General features: G+C 50.1%; 1 protein-coding gene across 1 annotated transcript in view; it reads right to left on the bottom strand.

The window, feature by feature from the left end:
* The window catches only part of SKOR1 (SKI family transcriptional corepressor 1), a 40,220-nt gene extending 30,964 nt beyond the window's left edge, over positions 1-9,256 (bottom strand). The window contains exons 1-2 of the mRNA XM_086958960.1: positions 9,038-9,256; positions 2,495-4,329 (exon numbers count right to left, since the gene is read on the bottom strand). Coding sequence (XP_086815086.1) covers positions 2,495-4,318 — 1,824 coding nt within the window. The 5' untranslated portion in view covers positions 4,319-4,329; positions 9,038-9,256. The remainder of the gene's footprint in view (positions 1-2,494; positions 4,330-9,037) is intronic.
* Positions 9,257-21,260: the final 12,004 nt, after the last annotated feature.

Below are 21,260 nucleotides of genomic sequence, written 5' to 3'. Positions count from 1 at the left end.
ATTACTTCATCGTTATAGACAATGGTAAAATGTTATCATCCACAGTGCTGCTTAGAAGGGATACATCAATACCCCCGAAGACTGCAGAGGTAACACAAAAAATGAAAAAGCCCTCCAGAAGGCTCGATATATCGCTAAAGCTTCTCGTTTTTGGGGATACGAAGACATTTCATCCCCAAGTGGCCCAGGGTTTTAATTGGACGGAATCAACGTTTATTTCATGAGGCTGGTGGCGTGTGCCAAAATCCCAATACCTATTTGGCGGATAACCTGTCACGTGAAACAGGCTTCCGCCCAATCTTTGTCCAACTCTTCAGTTTAAATGTGCTTTTTTCAAACTCGTACAATCATTTATAAATCTGGGTTCGGTCCACCCTCACTGCTCAGGCCCTCTTTAAAATGTTTTTTAACAGACCATCGGGTCGGCCTTGGCCACAAGTCCTGTGATGTACGTCTTACAGGCAGTTGTCTTGACCTGCATAAAGAGGTGCTGGAGCACAGCTTTAGGGACAGAAGACAAAGAAAGTCACCCACCAGCGGTTTGTGGCAAAGATATCGATTGATGGTACTTTTAAAGGCAAAGCTATTTGTTGTTTGTTCTGTCCTTGGCTTATTATCTCCTGTGCGGCGTTGAGCATGCACTGACCACACGGAGCAGTCTGAAATGAGGCAAACCTCGGTGGCTACTCAGGGCAACACATATGAGAGAGCGCAACGGAGACACAACCAACACAAAGGGATTGACAACTTGCAGCCTGCAAGTTGCAGCCACTACCCCAGTACTACTGACTTTGTGCGCTTTCGGTGACCACCCCAGATGCAGCGACCCCTGTTGGTGCTTGGCCCTGTTTACAGTAAAGTACGTGTATCCAGCGTTGGTCTACAGAGGGTCCCTTTTGACCGAGTATACGACCCCTATCTCCATTCATTCTTTAAATGGCCTTTATCTTGATATCCTGGAAATATTGCATACCTCCTGGATCTACCTTAACTGTAATAGTCCTCTACCATTTTTCATGAGGTGTGGCCCCTGCCTCACTTGTGATGGTACATATTATTTGCACAGCTGGTCTCGGGCTGCCCTTTTTCCAGTGCCCCCTGGGACCGCATAAACATATGCTTTTGGCCCGGGTTCTCAGAATGCGTTGTGTAAATGCTTGTTCGGGACTTTCGTTTGAACCCATCCCACAAAAGACAAGTGCCTGGGACTGGACCATGTGATTTATAATTCAGATCAAGGCCAGAAACTGGCGTTACTGATCAGCTCTATATCATAACACTACAATATCGTTTAACATATTCATCCGCTCCATTGTTTGAAGAAACACACAAGGGGATAGTCCTATTAACTTGTGATGTTTGCTGCCTTTATTTAAGGGCTGTGATCATTTTAATGGGCAAGGATGAAGTGAATGAATGCAGAGTTGTCATTTCAATAGAACAGTGAACACCCTTCTAGTGAACACTTCTAGTGAACACTTCTAGTGAACCCTTCTAGTGAACACCCTTCAAGTGAACAATGGGGTTTGCATAAACAAATGTTCTGTAACTCGCTAGTTTTGAAAGATCTTCTTGAGGTGATACATAAGTAGAAATTAGCTCAAGAGAAAGTGGGCATCACAACATAACATTTAAAACGCAGTCACAGAAACGTTGTACGGTTCTCTGAGACAAAATACAAATCCGGAGCACAGCAGTGACGCTAGTTTCTTTCCACTGCCGATGGAGGGGTCAAGCCAGCAAGGACACTACATGAGTGATGGGCAGATAGATGCAGTTGGGGCACCTTTGGCGAACGTGATGTGTGTCTCCACTGCCGGGACAATGTGGTCCATATGCTGTTTTAATTTAGAACATTGAACACTGGTTTGCAGCAGAACCATTGATTCAGTAGATATTATTTACTTTCTTAACTGCGTCATAGTGATAGGAACTTATTGTAGCTACAATACACTCAGGACTAGCATTGACTCACAGTTCATGTGCCCAGGCGTTCCCAGCGTGTTTTAGCTTGTACATTACAGACAGGGTGGTGATGACAGCACACATGCCTGCTCAGTTTCCACTCAAAGAAAGTTTGTTTCTGTTTTCCTGTTTGCTCTTTTTTTTTATACATTTAGATGGTGCGATGTCGGTTTTATTCGAGCTGTTCTGAAATGGTAGATCATGTATTGCTGTTTGTGTACGTCCTGCATTCAATCCAATGTATTGTAGCTGTGATTCCTTAGCGCTTGTTGTGCTTTATAAATGACAGTTCTTTAGTTGTTTAGATATTTTAAGACAATGCAAATGTATAAAGATTTTTAGGCATGAGATTATAATTGACCACATCCAAAATTAGATCAGTGTTTTAAACCTTTCATTGTATTAGAGGATGCATATGCTATCTGACAAAGTTCACACTTGTCCTTATCAGACATTACATTTGTTCTGCCCACGTGCAGTACTTTTCAGCGAGCCCAGGCCCCTCACTGACCCCTCTCTGTCCTCTCACCTGGTATCCTGGGCTGCCTCTCACAGGGCTGTGCACCGTCTCTTCCAGGACTGGGGCCTCCTCGTCCTCCTCGGTGCTTGGCTGCGGCTCCCTGCGTCCTAACTTGTCTTCCTCCTCAGGCTCGTCCTCGTCCTCCTCGTCGGGGAAGCGGTTGGACTCCACATCGACGTCGGTGCCAGGGGAGGCGGAGCGCAGGTCTGTGCTGGGGGAGGCGGAGCGCAGGTCGGGGGAGGCCGAGCGGAGGCTCTCGCCCTCGCTGAGGAGGGGGTCTGGGGATAGATATCCTCCACGGGCCCCGTACAGGGCCGGCAGCTCCCGGCCCCCGTAGAGTTTGGCCATGCTGTCCGCGTCCTTCACCACGGGCCTGAAGGCGGAGATGTAGCTGAGTCTGCTGCGCGGGGTGAGGGCGGGAGGCGGCGGGGGCCCCGTGCTGCCCTCCTCGTCTCCGGACCGCGGTGGCTCCTCCTCGGGCCGGGAATCCCCTTCCCCCGCTTCATTGGGGGTGTTGCGCCCGCTGGTCTCATCCCCGCCCGCGGGCGGCACCACTTCGGGGAGCCGTCCCACCGAGCTCTTCATGGGGTACGGGAGCGCCCCCGCGGCCGCCGGCCAGAACATGGGGAAGGGCGGGTAGAGGGCGTCTTTGGTGGTGGCTGTCGGCCAGAACATGCCGGGTAACCCCGCTCCACCTCCACCGCCCCCGCTCGCCTTGCCTGGGTCGCCCAGTCCATTCCCTTCATCCTTCTTGGGGCAGAGACTGAAGGCCGGGAAGCCGTAGGGGTGTGGGAATAAGGGTGGAGGGATCTTCTGCAGCACACCAAAGCCACCCTTGCTGGGCACTGGGATGACGGGGTACGGTCTCAGGCCGGCCGAGGAAGAGGGCGCGGGGGCCGAGCCCGGGGATGGCCTTTCGTCGTCTGCGGAGGAGCAGCGCAGGGCCTTGGGGGGTGGCAGGTCTGCTGAGGCGGGGGGCGGGTGGAGGCCATGTGTCGGGTGGTGCGGCTGTGCAGGCACGTGGTGCGGGTGGTGTGTGTGGTGGTGGTGCGCGTGCCCGCCTCCCTTGGAGCCGCTCCCGCCGCCCCCGGAGTGCAGGGAGAAGGTACGCTTGCGCGTGCCCCCGTTGAACATGGCCTTGACGTCCTCCCACGAGTGGCTGAGCTCCTCCGTGGCCGTGCGCTCGCTCAGCCGCAGGTGCCGCCGCCAGCTGTTGAAGTTGGCCGCGTCGGGCTGGGTGTACTTGGCCTCAGGTGTGCGGTGCGAGTGGAAGATGAACTTGTTGGGCGAGAAGTAGAGGCTGCAGTAGGCGCACTTGATGCACTTGGCCCGCGAGCTGTTGTAGCGCGCGGGGATGAAGCTGCCGCGCGAGCCCCACGCGCACTCGTGCACCACGTCGAAGGCAAAGTTCTCCGGCAGCTTGGGCGGGCGGTGCTCCCCCAGGAAGGACTTGCAGAGGCGCTCGGCCTCGCGCTTGGTGATCATGCCGCAACGGCGGGAGGAGATGGGCATGGCCCCCGCGCGCCGCAGGATCTCCAGCTGCACCGGGGTGCACTGCACGCACGTGATGCCGAGGGCCACGCGCCGGTTGTGGATCTCGTTGTAGCTGTAGTTCTTGAGCAGAGTGTTGGAGATCTGGGCCAGGCACAGTCTCTCTTGCCCATCGATGACAAGGGAGACAATGGGAACCCCGTACAGAGAGGTCTCGCCCACCTGATTGGGCTTCAGGTTGTTGGAGTACGGATGCAGCTCCTGCTTGGAGGCAGGGGACGGCGGGCCTCCTCCTGCTGCCCCCTCCCTGCCAGCACCCAGCTGAGGGGCGATGGCCTCCATGGCAGCAAAGCCTGCGGAAAGAAACACAGAGAAAGGACAGAAGTAAGCCCGACGCATCACAAGTCGTGGAACTCATTAAACCATGCAATACAAAGCATCACCACAACAGCTTCTTTTCATGCAGTTTATAGGACTACTTCGCACTTGGTGCCTCAACTGTCGACCTACTAGCTGCTCATTTTATCTACTTAGAAAAGCTTACCAAAATATGGAACATTCATCAGGCATTTCTTATATTTAACTCACGAGGGTGTACTGCGATACCAAAAACATAAAGTCAGAGGAGTTAACCTTCAAATGGGTAGGACCAGGGAAACAATGATTTGCAAATAGAAAGCTTAGGAATGGAAGCATGGTGTCCTGTCTCCCCCCCCCCCGGCAATACAGGGGGGCCAGATCTGCACCACAGTCATCTATAAAAAAAAAAGTGATGTGCCTCAAAGTAAGGAGGACTGTTCTAGGTCTATCAGTCAAAATAAGTGGTTGACAGTATTGTTGTTACTGTAGGGACCAGTGCGCACACTTCCTCGCCCTACACGACCAGCCTTGTGTTACATACTTTCAAGAGTATTGACAGTATGGTTGTTACTGTGGGGACCAGTGCGCACACTTCCTCGCCCTACACGACCAGCCTTGTGTTACATACTTTCAAGAGTATTGACAAAGCATCAACATACATTATGATTTGGGGAAGCAGAAAGTGAAAAAATACATTGGTGATGTCAACCTTAAAGGAAGGTAACGCTGCTTGCCTAGTCATTTATCAAAACTGCTAAAAGACACAGTACATGAGACACCGCCCCTGCACCTATTACTGAGCTTCAGCCCCCACATTCCAGATCTGAAAATGCCACCTTGGCAGATAGTGGGTGCCCTCATGTGCCAGTCCTGGTTGCAACCCTCAAATAGTATGTTTTCCTTTCATGTATGAGAGCCACATTTTCAAATTCTAGATGCCGCACTAGTGATAACACATCCTGCACAGTAGGCCCAGTCGAGACCATGTATCCATCGTTGGGCATTAGAGACCAGCTCCATAATCTGTGCCCTATACTTAATAAGATGCAGCCCCAGAGTTGAGTGTGTAATACCCCTCATTTTAGATCCATGTGTTTCATATATGATGGAAAATTCGAAAGCCAGGACTGAGATCACGTCACCAGCACTGGCTGGAATATACCTTTATTAAGTCTTGATGCAGAACTTAAGAATGCTTCTATGAATGTGAGGTGTGGGTCCCCAATTCCATTCCTAAACTGCCTCACTTGAGATGGTGCATCCTCACTTAGTAAAACACCCAATACTTTTCGGGTACCTCTTATGACATGTTCTCATCCAATACTGTTATTTGACCTCTCTCCTACACAACAGGTGCCCCAGTTAAGATTATATACCATCCACTGTGAGATCCCCACTATAGGTCCAGGGAGCCTCATTTCAAAGGCCGCCAACAATGTTGTGCACATGAGCCAAGCTTCAAATTCTCTGTGATATATTTCAAATGGCATGAACTCAAGGTTGGTTTTGTGACCTTAGTGTTAGATTCTGGGTGTCTCCGCTGATGTGATAAAATCTCAGTCTTGGTTGAGTGATGCTGGCTTCTGATTTCAGGTGGTGTACTCAGAGTAGTTCACCATCAGTGCTGGGCGTGTTCCCCTAATGTTAGACGGGATCCATCGGCTGATATGGTGGACCTTCAGTATTCGGTATGCTAACCCATATTCAGATTCTTGGTGCTACACACACTTTGAGTGGTGTACCTTAAGTGTTGGGTGTTTGACCTTGCTGATGGTTTCTGGATTCCTGCAGTGTTACAGTGAGCCTTCAGAGCTGGGTGTGTGAAGCCAGCTTCAGATTGTTGCGCTGCTCTTTAAATTGTGTGATGCACTTTCAGTGTTGGGTGTGTGGCCCTAGTGTTTAACTCTGAATGCCCCAGCTCTTATTGTGAATCTGCAATGCTGGGTGTGTGAAACCACTTTCAAATTCTTAATGCTACACTTAAGATGGTGCATCATCAGTTTTGGCTGTCAGACCCTGGTTTTATATTCGGGGTTTCCCAGCTGTTCTGGTGAACCCCCAATGTAGGGTGTGTGGACCCACCTTCAGATTCTTGGTACTACGCCATATGAATCTGGGTCCCTCGGCTGTTACAGTGAATCTTCAGGGTTGGTGTGTGGAGCTATCGTCAGATGGTTGGCGCTAGGCTTGAATGGCGCAGCTGCAGTGTGAGGTGTGTGGCCCTGGTTTTAGATTCTGGGCGCCTTGGCTGAGACGGTGCACACCGAAGGTGGGCGCATCCCTGCCTATGCTTGGAAACTAAAAGGGACAGGTTACTAGTGTTGGGCATTAGCTGATAACTGAGCATCTTTGGAGTTGAAAACTAGAAGTATATGTAATGTTGTTTGCGATAAATAAATCTGTATACTTTTAAATGTTGGTATTTATCAAAACGTTTTACATAAACCGTTGAGGAGATTTCGTCCCAAAGTAGACTTGATGAGATTTAATGGACGCAAATAGTTGGCGACAGGGACCTTCAAAAGCACACGTCTGTCCAGCAACCAGGGAAAGTGACAGGCAGCATCGGCGCCCCCGCCTGAGGGAAAGCATGTGATGCGGCACATATTGGAGTATACCGCCCACTGCCATATTTATCCTCAATCGGTGTCTCGGGTTAAAGCAAACGAATCCGCACTTTATTGTTTTCATTGCTGCCAACATGAAAGACCATCTTTGAGAGCGCACGAAATAGGCAACAATGCGCCATGTGTTTGGGTGGCACACTTGGGAGGTTGCAACAACAACGGGGTGTGTGCGACCCTAATTTAGATTCTGTGTGTCCGAAATAAGGAACCCAGAGTACACGGATGCCACCCCTGCTACCTTGGGCCGCAGCAGTCTCAGGCCCGTGGGGAATGGACGGCCTGTCCAGCTCCCCAAACCCCAACTTACAAAGGTTGTGTCTGTACATTGTTTGTGCACGGGGCGCCATAGGTACGGACGCTCTGACGTCGGCGAGGCTTGCCGAGAGTATACACATAATATTTGATCTGCACTTCATCGTTAGGCAATCAATGTATCATAATTGGTAAATAATGCAAAGTCAAATGCCAGTAGTTTATTATAGTACACTCCGAGCAGAACTGACCACGGTGCTCGGCTAACAGGGGGCGTGGTGTCCATACCTGATACGACCAGTTTAATGCCATTTCAGCCGACCCAGGAGTCCCTTTAGCTCCGAGATATGTATTGTTTTTATATATTGTGAAACGCATCAGGTTATTAATAAACCCTCTGAAGTGGATTATCTCGCCAAATCTACGTTTTTTGCGAAAATCCTGCCTGGGGAAGTGGCCTCCTTCGTAGCTCCAAGAATCCGTATGGAACCCACAGTTCACAGTATCACTTGTGAGGAGTAAAATATCAGAATATGTAATGATTTAATGTTGACTGCGCGCAGCTCGCATCTCCTGTGCATCAACTGTTGCAAAATGATGTATTGTGGGACATTGGGTAGACCAGTTTTCCTGCAAGAATTAAATCTCGTTTTTCAACAAATCTTGCAGAACAGCCAATGTGAAATATTTAGCTCGGAACAGAGACTTGAAAACATTTTTTACACTTCCCGCAATACTTATATTTTGTATTTTTTGGTTTCTATTGTTTACCATGTTTTAATACCTGTTTCATGCGCTACCCTCTAATTTGTAACGCCAAGAGAAAACACTGTCCATCCAGAACCAGAGAATTGAAATAATAAAAGTGACCGTTATTTGAATAATGTTTGTTTGCTATCACTCTTCACGCGCAGACCCGTCTTCCTCATTACAACAGCTCATAGAAAGCGGCATCTTCATTGCACTTAAAAACCTTTATTATCGATATATGTTAATCATGTCACTTTCTTCTTTTGTTGTCTACCTTTTAGTACCAGAGCTCTGTTGTTCCAAAGTGCCGTGATTTCTTCTCTAGCATTTAAAGCCAGGAGGTTATGAAACTCCGGTGTTTAAAGAGGAGGAAAGCCCCGAGTCCGGCGGGAGCCTGGCAAATGAACACCTCGGCAGGCTGACTGCTCCACTTTGGATGCCAGTAAGAGGCTAACACGAAGTACTCTTTTAATAAACCCGCTGTCTTTAGCCTTAATCTGCCTGAGACTGGCTGCCAGAACCTCTTAACCCCGCAGAGACGAAGATGTCCGGGTCAAGCAGTGCCGCCCGTGCTGAGCACACTCCCCACCCCTGCGCGCGCTCAGTCTCGTAGTTAAAACATGCGCTTTAAATCGAAAAAGGAAGCAATTTAAGCATCTCTCAGTTCATCCTTGGTAATGTCCTTAGCGCAGATTAGTAGTTGGGAAGATCAGACTGACACGCAGAGCGCAGAGGGGACCTTCCGCCATAGAAACGAGCTTATCGTAAAGGGATCAGGGTATTAAGCAGCTTTGCTTGTAATTATACAGAATGGAAGCCCCGGCCCGTGTAGGCTGGCGGGCGGATCCCGGTATTTCAGTGTGAGTGGAGCTTTTATCCTCGCGCCACTGTGAGTTTTCTTTATATTATGAAAAGAGTGCGATTGAAGACAACGTGCGGAGTTGAGGGCTATTCCCAGATGACACTAACCCCCATCATGGGGTAGCCTGGGCACTCTCAGCAGTCCAGCGGTTCTGCACAGGCGTAAGCACCAGGGTGCCGCAGGGGTGGGGGGGGGGGGGGGGGTTCTTACCTTGGTGGTGGTGTCCGTGATCGGAGTCGCCTTTTCGAGCTGGTCCCCTGGCTAGAATGCGCTGCGGTCCACGGAAGGTGCTGAGGGCGCTCAGTGCGGGGTGCCGGTGCCCCCAGGTGCCAAGGAAGCCCTTTCCTCCAATCTCCGGCGCATGGAGCTCCCAGACTCCCGGTCCTCTAGCAGCGGGTCGCGCTGTCTTGGTCCAAGCTGGAGACTGGCCACATGGCAGCTCCTTGGAAGGATGCTGCTCTCAGCCTGAGCACGGGACGGTCTGCACCGACCCAGTGACGGGGGAGGATGGCGAAGGCACACCCACTCCGCGCCGCCATGTGCACGTTAACTCTTTGCCGCCGGGACTTTCTGAGCTGTCAGTCATCGAGGCAGGCTACGCGTCACAAGATTGGGTGTCCGCTTTAAGAAGTGGGAGGGGCCACCGCCCGACAGGGCGAGCGCCGAGGGGCGGGGCATAGATGGAGCACGATATGTGTACGGAAGGCAAAGTATTTTGTTCCAGATCAGCACCTAGGCGCTGTCCACCCTGCCACACTGACAGCGCTCTCCAGCCTTCGCCATGAGGAGTAGTGCCAAAGAGGGCGAGAGGGGTGGGTACAGACCCTGGCATTAACTGCGGTAGAACTCTCTGGGGCGAAGGCACAGCACCCACCTCCCTATGTCACTGGGGTTCTCTGACAGGGTGAGGCAGAGTGGCATCAAGCGTGGGAGGTGAAGCTGGGCACTGACAGTCTCCTCTGACCCCGATGGTCTCTGGCAGGGGGAGGGGGGCATTAACTGTAATAAGCATGGCTGGGGCCACGCAGGCAGGGATCTACCTCCGACACTGGGGTTTCTGGAGCGTGCGAGGGAATGCCTTTAACTGGGAGAGGGCTCATCCGACACTGGGGCCTCTGCCATGGCGAGAAAGGGGCATACCCGTCACAGGAGTGAGTAGAACGCGGGTAGATGGCCCCTGACACTTGGGGCCCCAGAATGGCATTAAATGTGAGAGGAATGAGTATAGCACAGGCAGAGGGCCACAACATATGGGGTCTCTGGCAGGGAGAGGGGTGGAATTAAATGTGAGAGGAATGACCGGTTACTTACCTGTAATATTCATTACTCTGAGTCGTGGACCTCCCCATCACAGTCATTAACACATAAGCGATAGCTCCTCCCCACAGACATTCCAAACGAAACTCCTTCAGCCCCATCCCTACCCTCCAGGCCACTCCCACATCCTGTGGCACATAACCCCTGACCTACTGAAGCACCTCCTGGCCCACCAATCAAAAGAACCTAAACAGGGAGGGAGGGATGGGAACCAGGACTGTGATGGGGAGGTCTTTGACTTGGAGTAATGAATATTACCGTAAGTAACCAGTCATTACCTCCTCGTCAGACCTCCCAGTAACAGTCCTTAACAAATGAGCAGATACCAAAACAAGAATCTGCTTCACCACAGAGCAGTAAACAGACTTTATTAGCACAAAAAGCAGATAGTTACTCCACCTGAACAGAATGCAACACAGCGTCCCCAAAGCCAGCAGACCCAGTCCCATCCACCACCATACGATAATGATACATAAAGGTGTGTGTTGTATTCCAAGTAGCGGTACAAAAGGGGGTGGTGATGGACGGAGCATCTGAATTGATCAAACACTCACACCCAGTCAAAAGATCTGGGTTTAATCCATCACCGTTCTTTAGCCCACTCTGCCACCCCAGTTCAGACATGGCTATATGCAAATCAGTCTGACCCTGTGCCTCATGGGAACAGTCCAGCCCGAACTGCCAAGCCATGTCTTCCTTAGACCGGAAACAAGCTTCCGAGGACCGGTTTCTGGCATTCCAGCCGTCTTCAGTCCGGCTTGCTTGAATCCAGTGGCAAAGTGAGCAAGGGACTCACGTCTGATCATACCCTGCCACACTTATGGCGGCCAAAAGCGGTATAAAAGGGGGTGGTGATGGACAGAGCATCTGAATCAATCAAACACTCACAACCAGTCAAAAGATCTAGGTTTAATCCATCACCGTTCTTTAGCCCACTCTGCCACCCCAGTTTAGACATGGCTATATGCAAATCAGTCTGACCCTGTGCCTCATGGGAACAGTCCAGCCCGAACTGCCAAGCCATGTCTTCCCTGGACCGGAAACAAGCTTCCGAGGACCGGTTTCTGGCATTCCAGCCATCTTCAGCCCGGCTTGCTTGAATCCAGTGGCAAAGTGAGCAAGGGAATCACGTCTGAGCATACCCTGCCACACTCATGGCGGCCAAAAGCGGCACAAAAGGGGGTGGTGGTGGACGGAGCATCTGAATCAAACACTCACACCCAGTCAAAAGATCTGGGTTGAATCCATCACCGTTCTTTAGCCCACTCTGCCACCCCAGTTCAGACATGGCTATATGCAAATCAGTCTGACCCTGTGCCTCATGGGAACAGTCCAGCCCGAACTGCCAAGCCATGTCTTCCCTGGACCGGAAACAAGCTTCCGAGGACCGGTTTCTGGCATTCCAGCCGTCTTCAGCCCGGCTTGCTTGAATCCAGTGGCAAAGTGAGCAAGGGACTCACGTCTGAGCATACCCTGCCACACTTATGGCGGCCAAAAGCGGTACAAAAGGGGGTGGTGATGGACGGAGCATCTGAATCAATCAAACACTCACACCCAGTCAAAAGATCTGGGTTTAATCCATCACCGTTCTTTAGCCCACTCTGCCACCCCAGTTCAGACATGGCTATATGCAAATTAGTCTGACCCTGTGCCTCATGGGAACAGTCCAGCCCGAACTGCCAAGCCATGTCTTCCTTGGACCGGAAACAAGCTTCCGAGGACCGGTTTCTGGCATTCCAGCCATCTTCAGCCCGGCTTGCTTGAATCCAGTGGCAAAGTGAGCAAGGGACTCACGTCTGATCATACCCTGCCACACTTATGGCGGCCAAAAGCGGTATAAAAGGGGGTGGTGATGGACAGAGCATCTGAATCAATCAAACACTCACAACCAGTCAAAAGATCTAGGTTTAATCCATCACCATTCTTTAGCCCACTCTGCCACCCCAGTTTAGACATGGCTATATGCAAATCAGTCTGACCCTGTGCCTCATGGGAACAGTCCAGCCCGAACTGCCAAGCCATGTCTTCCCTGGACCGGAAACAAGCTTCCGAGGACCGGTTTCTGGCATTCCAGCCGTCTTCAGCCCGGCTTGCTTGAATCCAGTGGCAAAGTGAGCAAGGGAATCACGTCTGAGCATACCCTGCCACACTTATGGCAGCCAAAAGCGGCACAAAAGGGGGTGGTGATGGACGTAGCATCTGAATCAAACACTCACACCCAGTCAAAAGATCTGGGTTGAATCCATCACCGTTCTTTAGCCCACTCTGCCACCCCAGTTCAGACATGGCTATATGCAAGTCAGTCTGACCCTGTGCCTCATGGGAACAGTCCAGCCCGAACTGCCAAGCCATGTCTTCCCTGGACCAGAAACAAGCTTCCGAGGACCGGTTTCTGGCATTCCAGCCGTCTTCAGCCCGGCTTGCTTGAATCCAGTGGCAAAGTGAGCAAGGGACTCACGTCTGAGCATATCCTGCCACACTTATGGCGGCCAAAAGCGGTACAAAAGGGGGTGGTGATGGACAGAGCATCTGAATCAATCAAACACTCACACCCAGTCAAAAGATCTGGGTTTAATCCATCACCGTTCTTTAGCGCACTCTGCCACCCCAGTTCAGACATGGCTATATGCAAATCAGTCTGACCCTGTGCCTCATGGGAACAGTCCAGCCCGAACTGCCAATCCATGTCTTCCCTGGACCGGAAACAAGCTTCCGAGGACCGGTTTCTGGCATTCCAGCCGTCTTCAGCCCGGCTTGCTTGAATCCAGTGGCAAAGTAAGCAAGGGACTCACGTCTGAGCATACCCTGCCACACTTATGGCGGCCAAATGCGGTACAAAAGGGGGTGGTGATGGATGGAGCATCTGAATCAATCAAACACTCACACCCAGTCAAAAGATCTGGGTTTAATCCATCACCGTTCTTTAGCCCACTCTGCCACCCCAGTTCAGACATGGCTATATGCATATCAGTCTGACCCTGTGCCTCCTGAAAACAATCACAGAAAGCAGCTACCCCTGAGTCCATCTACCCTGAACCTACCCAGGCACCAGCACCCCACTAGACTCATAAACCACCCCAACAGCCCACCTCAGCCACCGAAAGTAGCACCAGAAAGCTTCAGACCCTTTTTCTGCCAGTCCAAAGGTCACACCATACGAAATAGCTGTGTACGAACCAAGTACACCCCAAGAGCCCGTCTAACATTGAAACAGTGCTGCTGCACCTCCTCCACCGAAAGAGGATCAGGGCGCAACCCGGGCAGAAACAGATTCTCCAAGCAGTGAAACGAAGAAAGAACCTTGAGAACAAAGGAAAGATCAGGCCAGAGTACGACCTGATCCGAAAGAACCTCGAAAAGGGCGCAGAACAAAGCAACAAGCCCAGCTCCCTAACCCTCCAGACCGAGGTGATAGTGAAAAGGGAAACCACCTTGATCGTCGGAAAACGCAGAGACACCTCCTCCAGAGGCTCAAAGGGAGCGGACTGCAAAGCCTTCAGCACAGGACCAGACTGGCTACCGGACGTTTTGGTGTACTGTTGAGCTGGGGGCTAATTTTGTTGCATCAACGAAATCAGCCCCCACCACAGTGAAATCAGACCCAAGCTCAGCAGCACACCAAAACGCCCGGTAGCGAGTCCGGCCCTGCCTCAGCACCAACGGAAGATCCCAACCCGGTGTAAAGGAATTAACCAACGGCTCCTTGAGGAAACAACTCCTCAACGACAAGGGCACCAAAGGAACAATCAGCTCACAGGCTGGACCCCAAAAGGCCCTCACTGCCGCCCACTGAGCCCACAATGAGGAAACAGCCAGACCCAAGTTTAATCCATCCTTCAGGAAATCTAAGACACACACAGGATCCTCCTCCAAAGCAAACCGGACTGATCGCACACCAACCCTGAAAAGACACCCAATGCCAAGCATAGAATTTGGGAGTCAAAGGGCACCAGGACTGCTGGATAAACTAAGCCATTTTAGGAGAACACCCCATAGCCACGAGGTTCGTCCTTTCAACTGCCAGATGCAACTGAACCAGACAATACCGGGACATAGGAGGAAACGACAGGGGACAATCAACCACAGGCAATGGCCAGCAAGGCCCAACCGCCAACCTCAACAACAGAGGAAACTAAGGCCTCCGGCTCCACCAGGATCACTGACGCCCAGTCCAACTTGACCTTCAGTAGGACCCTCGGAATCAAGGCAATTGAAGGAAAGGCATTCATCAAGCCCCCCTTCCACCAAAAGGACAGAGCATCCACCCTCGAAACCAAGTCCGACTGAACCAGAGAGAAATACCTCTCCCTCAAGGCGTTCCCCGGAGCTGCAAACAGGTCCACCACAGAGACCCCACACCTTCTCATGAGCACCCCAAACACCTCCGGCGTCAACCACATCTCCAAAAGGGAGGGAAACAACCTGCTTAAACAATCCACCTCTGAGTTCAACACCCCCGGGAGATGCAGCATCCTCAGAGACAACAAGTTCAATGCTGCTCACTAGCAAATTTGCTGTGCTAACAAGTTGGAGGAAGCCACTTTCACAATCCCCTGGCGGTTGATATAACACCCTAACACAGGTCTCATCGACTTGACCACTATGTACAATTGCTCAAAGTAGTTACAACCAATTATTTAATTTGTATAAATACATACAACAATGTATTCAGAACTTTTTGTGCACACAGTGATACTAGAGCTAGCTCATTCAAAAAAACAACTAAATCTCAATGGCTTGACATCAGCTTTACATATTTAATTTAATACTTGATTAGTTGTGTTCAAAATCATATGAAAAAACACTTCTAAATGTGTTCCAATCTTTCATTGTTGCCCAATGCATTTCGGGCCGAGGGCCACTTTGTATACCAGCTCTTGCTCAATCTATTGCAGATAGCATTGTAGCACCCGGCATCTGCCCCGCTGGATTCAGTTCTGAATGCATGAGCACCCAATAGAACACTGATATACCGTCTATATCTACAGTGAGTAACGTCTGCAAGAGATTGAGCAAGAGCTGATATACAAAAATTGGGAACATTTCCAATCATTCACGTCCCCCGCAGAAGGGCCCTCGGCCCGAAATGCAATTTTAAAAATGTTCAGAGTTTTATATCAGTCATTAAAATTCAGGAGTTCTTCTCTCATTTATATAGATTTCTGATTGACATAACACACCACCACTGTGTTGTCCGTTCGTACCAGCACATCCAGCTGCAGGACCCAAGGAAGAAAGTGCACCAAGGACAACTGAACAGCTTTTATTTCCGTAATTGGAAGACATTCCAGCTTACTGGACCGACAAGATTCCCCGAACAGACTCCTGAGCCATCACAGCCCCCCCCCCAACCCAGCTCGTTGGCATCCGTAGTCAGCACCAACCGCTCCTGGGACACAAACGGAGAGCCCTGCAAGAGATTCTATTCCTCCAGCCACCAGGAAAAGTCCTGGGAAATCTCCACACATCCCAGAATCAAATGGCCATAATCCTCACACCCTGGACACTATTTCCCCATAACACAACTCACCAAAGGGAACATATGCAACCGGGTCCAGGGAACAATCAACACTGATCTGGAAATACTGCGCTCCATTTTTTTATATATATCAAAGAAACATTTTAAGGAAACATAGAGGTCCAGTACAGAAGTTCAATACACTATTTAAATACAGTCATTCATCCATGACATAACTACGCATATTTCAAAACCCTTTCCTGTGTTCCGGTGCAACCCACAAATCAGAAGCTCCACTCACTATATTCGGGGAGGGTTTCTTTTTCTGCGGCAAATCAATACCCCATCCTAGTATAGGGTCTTCTGCAATGCTTTTTTTATAAGACCCTCGAAGGGCCTAGCTATTTGTCAAAATGTATTGTCATAAAGTAACTTAGTTACTTATCAGTCACCTGTTTCACTACTTCTTAAATGGGTAGGTACACATAAATTATTCTCTAACCCAGGCCCTCCTGCAGTGTATGCCCATATCAATTGAGTATTGATACAGATAATATTTTAAAAGCATTCACTACAGTCCCCTGTCTATTTTACATTCCAGTTAATGCCCCTTATATGAATACTATGTTTTAAATACGCATTTGAAAGACTGAAAGGTCCATTGCAGCAAGGCACTCACTTACTGACTGGTGACATCACAGTCCTCCAATGTCCCAATTCTTCTGACACCATTGTGAGGGGGGAAATACTGGTACCCTCCCGGGAGCAAATGGATGAAACTCACCAGACATAGCAGGTTTGCTCAGAAACAGAGTGAAATGTATTTATTGATACCAAATGCATGCATCATTGCTAATTAGGAAGGAAGAAGTCAAGTCTCTTGCCTTAGGGGCTCTCAGCCTGCTTCTTCCCAGAGTGGCTGGTTTCTGGGTGTTATATAAATTTAGTAATGCTATGTCAGGGGAACTAGAATAAGGCACTAAGCCAAATACGGCTAACATGGATGTGCAAGATCTGCACCATGCCAATTATAAGCAGTCACATATGGGCAGACCAGAAAGGCTGGCTCGGCACTGTGTAAGCAACTTGCACAACCAGAGTAAGAAATATCATGTTGTCAGGACAAGCAAAGTGACCTGTAAGGGGGTACAGAATAGCTGTTGAAGCTTGTCCAGTCAAGGTCAGCTAGGAAGCCCTTTGGCGCTCCAGGCCTCGTGTTAATGTGATATATCTAAGCATGATATCTTTTGAAGTGCATACAAATTAATTTATATGGAAATACATATATATTTTGCAACAATCACTGTTGCAGACATCAACCCCTTTACTCTCAACCACTGCTGAGCCGTGGATGAAGGGGAGACCAACACCTTCCTCTGTTCTTGCACCAGGGTCAGTCTGCGAGGCACCAACAGGAATACCTTCCCACCCTTGTGTTGAGGCCCCTGAATGAACAGCAGTTCCTGGGTGAGGACTTTTCCAAGTTCAGGATCCACTCAAACTTCTACAGGAGACAGCAGACATCCTGGGAATGAGACTGAGCCTTAAGAAAAGAAGAGCAAGAGATCAACTAGTCATTCAAGTAAGGAAACACCTGGATCCTCTGAGCATGCAACAACCCAACCAAGGGTGCCAGCACTTCAGTAAACACCCTAGGAGAGGCAGAGAGACCAAAGGGCGGTACCTGGAACTGGTAATGACCGAGGCCCACACAAAACCGTAAGAAACCGTTGTGAAGCCTCATGCACCGGTACATGAAAATATGATTCCCTGAGATCCAGAGAAGTGAGGAAAACCCCCATCGACAGGAAAGGCAGAATCATCTGCTGAGACACCATCTTGAAGGAGCTATGAGGGATGCACAAATTCATGGCCTTCAGAAGCAGAACAGGACGGAAGTCCCCATTGGGTATCCGGATTAGAAACAGGATAGAGTAAAACCCCCCCTCCCTGTTGATTTATAGGCATCCTCACCACAGCCCCTTTAGAAACCAGGTCCTGCGCACCCTCCCCCACACACACACCTCCAAAAGAGCCCGACATTTGATCTGAGACTTGGTAACACCTCCCCAGGTTCTCTCCAAATTTGATCTGATACCCCAGTCTGACAATCCTAGGACCCATTGATCCCTGACAAGCACCTCCCAGACCGGAAAAAGAGACTTGAGGCGACACCCAACCGAACCCCCTCCCTACACCTTGCACAGTCATAATTTTGAAGGACCGGAAGCACCTGACAGGTGCTTATGACAGGGAGAGATAAGATGGTTGTGTGTGTGGGAAGCGGGGGCGCACAGGCAGAGAAGATCCCCTGGTTGATGTAGGGCCTTTCCTTATACAGTGCTAACGATGTTTATGCCATGTTGTGGTATAAATATGGTGCATTTGAACAGGACACCGACAAACCCCTGCCGACTCCCTCGCGCCTCAGACTTCTCTCATGATTCTAAGCCAGTGTGTTCTGGGCAGTGCAAGTTTTTGCTACAGGAGGGGTTTGCAAGGCTGAGCCATTGTCCTCTTCCCTTCCGTTTTATACCTTTCTGGTGTGTCACTGAGTGCGCTATCTGAAAACAACATCTTTAATTAACACGTACGCGGAGCTCGGTTGAGATGTCTGTCCTGTCCCGAATCTGGCAATCCAGCTAAAAACTGCAGTAAATGTTTATTGGCCGAAGATAAAACTCGAGCAGCGTGGGTATTGCGATCGTCACGCGCTTTAATCACACTTCTCTTCCTGTGTCTTGGAGCTGTCCTTTCAGATCAAGCCATGTTTGCACCTGCGCCCCACCCCCACTAAGAATACCCAGATCTCTGGAGGTCTCTGCCAGTCCACCCTGTGGCTTCCTGGCACACATGGCCCCTCCTCTAGGGCGCAGTGCCAGAGTCCTTCGCAGTCCCAAACATGGGGGCAATCGATGCTGGGAACGCTCCGGACTGTACTATTTATCAGGGTGTGGGGGTGGGTGGCGCCAAGAGAGAGTCGAATCAATTCTTGTTTTAAAGTAAAGACGCCGTGAAATCTCGACAGCAGAGCCATCCCGGCTCTCGCTAATGATCTTTTGGGCTGTATAATTAGAAGTGGCTGTAAAAAGAGGAGGCGGCTGATTGTTTTTTAAACTTTGCATTCAAAGGGGGCCGGAGGGCTTCCTCGCGCGCCGCGGATTCGCCCTCCTCGGGCGCTGCTCATTTCTTCGTCTTTCCCATCCATGGAGGGGGGGTGGAGGGCATGCTGTGTTGGCCCCATATGTCCCCGGCCCCGTGTCTGTGTGCAAACACTCTGATCTATGTGTGCAATCCTCCCCGGGAAGCGGTGGAACACGAGCCGCTTCGGATTAACTATTCATGCGCCGATCAATACCGCGTCCAGCTCTGCGGGGAGCTATCCATGGCCGGGCCCGCTGCTGCCCCGGACTGCGCGGCTTAAACTGTATTCACGTGCAGAATAAAAGGCGGATGAATATTTCAGTGGCAGCTATAAACGTGGCTGTTTACCGAGGCCCCCGGGTCAGGGGCAGGGCAGGTAGAGGGTGGATTACACACGGGCTCCGAGCCGCGAGGATAGGTGGACGCGCTGGAGGCTGCAAGTGGCCGCCAACAAAAAGCTGCTCAGTTATTCAAGCGCCGCGTCTGCCATTTTCCTGGTCTGAGTCCAGAGATTGGAACGTTGTATTCTTTACTTCCTCCGATGGACAGACCCACATATTTGTAAAGGGTATCCTGGCCGCGCAGGGGTGCGAGCCTAGACGAGCCCTGCGCCTGGGGGTGAAACGCCGGATCTTCGCTTCTTGCAGAACTCAAGCAGACAGGAGGGCAGGTGACCAGAGCTTGAGAACCAAAAACCGGGACATTTTGCAAAAACAGAAGAAGGACTACAATTTTACATCAATGGTGCTGTGCAGAATGACAACTCTTAACAAGATAGGAACACAGAAGAAGCCCTAATAAAATAAAAAAAATGTACTTCCTAAAACCAGCCTCCTCCCTGTTAATTAAATTGCTCCCTTTTAACAGCTGCTAAATAGCACAGACCCAATAAGTGCCTCTCACTGGTTTCAGCCAACCCCCCTCTAAAAAGCGGGACATTAGCCAGAATTGCCGAAATTTGCCGGGACAGCTGGTGAAAACCCGGGACTATCCGGGCAAATCCGGGATGCCTGGTCACCCTATCAGAGCACCATAGATGAAGGCAGTCACGGGCCCTAATGCAAACAAGGGGCCTGCTCCCTCCCTCATAGTGAGGTGGTGAATTGTCGTAATTGGAGGGTAGGCCTTGGCCCTGGTACCACTGCACCTGCTGCGCTAGTGGCCGCTAGCCACTGGGAGTACAGAGGGATGACAGGGCGTGCTGCTTTTACCGTGGACTGGGCAGAGAGGTACAGACTGACCGGGGAGGCTCGCATTCACCTTCCCCAAAGTACAATTTCCAACTGGAGTTAAGTTGCCCGTAAAGCGCTTTTGCGAGGAGCGGCGGCCGCCGAGAGCGGCGCTGGGACGCGCGCGCAGCCTGGCCTTGCGGGGGCTTTGATGGATTGTGAGCGCATCTGAGCGGGCAACCTTTTCCTTTCAGACAGCCTAGCTCCCGAGGCTCTTTCCTATAAAGGCCGTATGGCTTCAAATGCTCTGTATGGACACGTTAATTAAACTGTAATTAATCATACTGTCCGGAGCAAACTTGAACAATTACCCTAATCAAACAGAAGTTAATAACGGCCCGCGATAGCCCCGGGCTATCACTTTTGTTAAGCAGGCTCCCGTTCAACCAGAACAGCTTTTGCCCCGGCCCAACATATGTGTTACATATTAAAACAAGTATTGTTATTAAAATGATACTGCCCTCTGGGACATAATGTATCATTAAGTGTATTTGTCCTTGAAAGCAAATTTACCTTCATAAATCTTTTTTTCCTTTTCCGGAATATGCAAACGTTTTCCTTCTCAAATGGGTAGGCTGGAATTAAAGCGAATTTCTGAGGCTATTCGGCTTTCCGGGGCAGCGCCTTCTGCACACATTGTTAATCTACAAATTTGTATAAACATTTCTGTGGTCGTCGGTACTCATAACAGCTCCCTACATTAAGAGACACACCTTAGTCCTACATTTCTAGAAATATTTAAATTGTCTATGTGCGCGCTCACATCTACACACATATCGACTCCCTAGTATAATATCCCAATAATATGCACCTAAAATATAAAATCGCACTTCTGGACACTGAGTTATTTAAGCACACGCGTAAAGAAAGCGTATCCATAATGTTTCAGAAAAATCGCGCATTTTATCTTCATTTAAAATTATACAATTTTTACCGTTCGTGTCTGGTATTTACATGTTTGTACTTTTTTAATACAGCTAGGTGAGTTTGTAATTTTACTACCTCTCTTTTACTCTCATTATATTGCCACTCGTGACATCATTGCGGTGTACACGTGCCCTTCAAGTACACGATTATGGGATGCTCCTGTTTGCTCGCATTTTACCTGTTCTTATGTGGACGCCGATTGCATTGTTATTACCAATAGTGTCTGGCTGTGATAAGCAACCGGTTACCTAGGGAAAGCTGTGTTTGTACCGAGGCAGGCAAGGCCCCTCGTCCCCATTGCAGTGTCCCCAGCATGGTGTGAGCAGACACAGGGCCCCCTGGGGCTACCACAGGCCCG

The sequence above is a fragment of the Lissotriton vulgaris genome, chromosome 2_1 (genome assembly GCF_964263255.1).
Source record: "Lissotriton vulgaris chromosome 2_1, aLisVul1.2, whole genome shotgun sequence".
Lineage (NCBI taxonomy): Eukaryota > Metazoa > Chordata > Amphibia > Caudata > Salamandridae > Lissotriton > Lissotriton vulgaris.
This window is presented reverse-complemented; position numbering and strand designations above follow the sequence as displayed.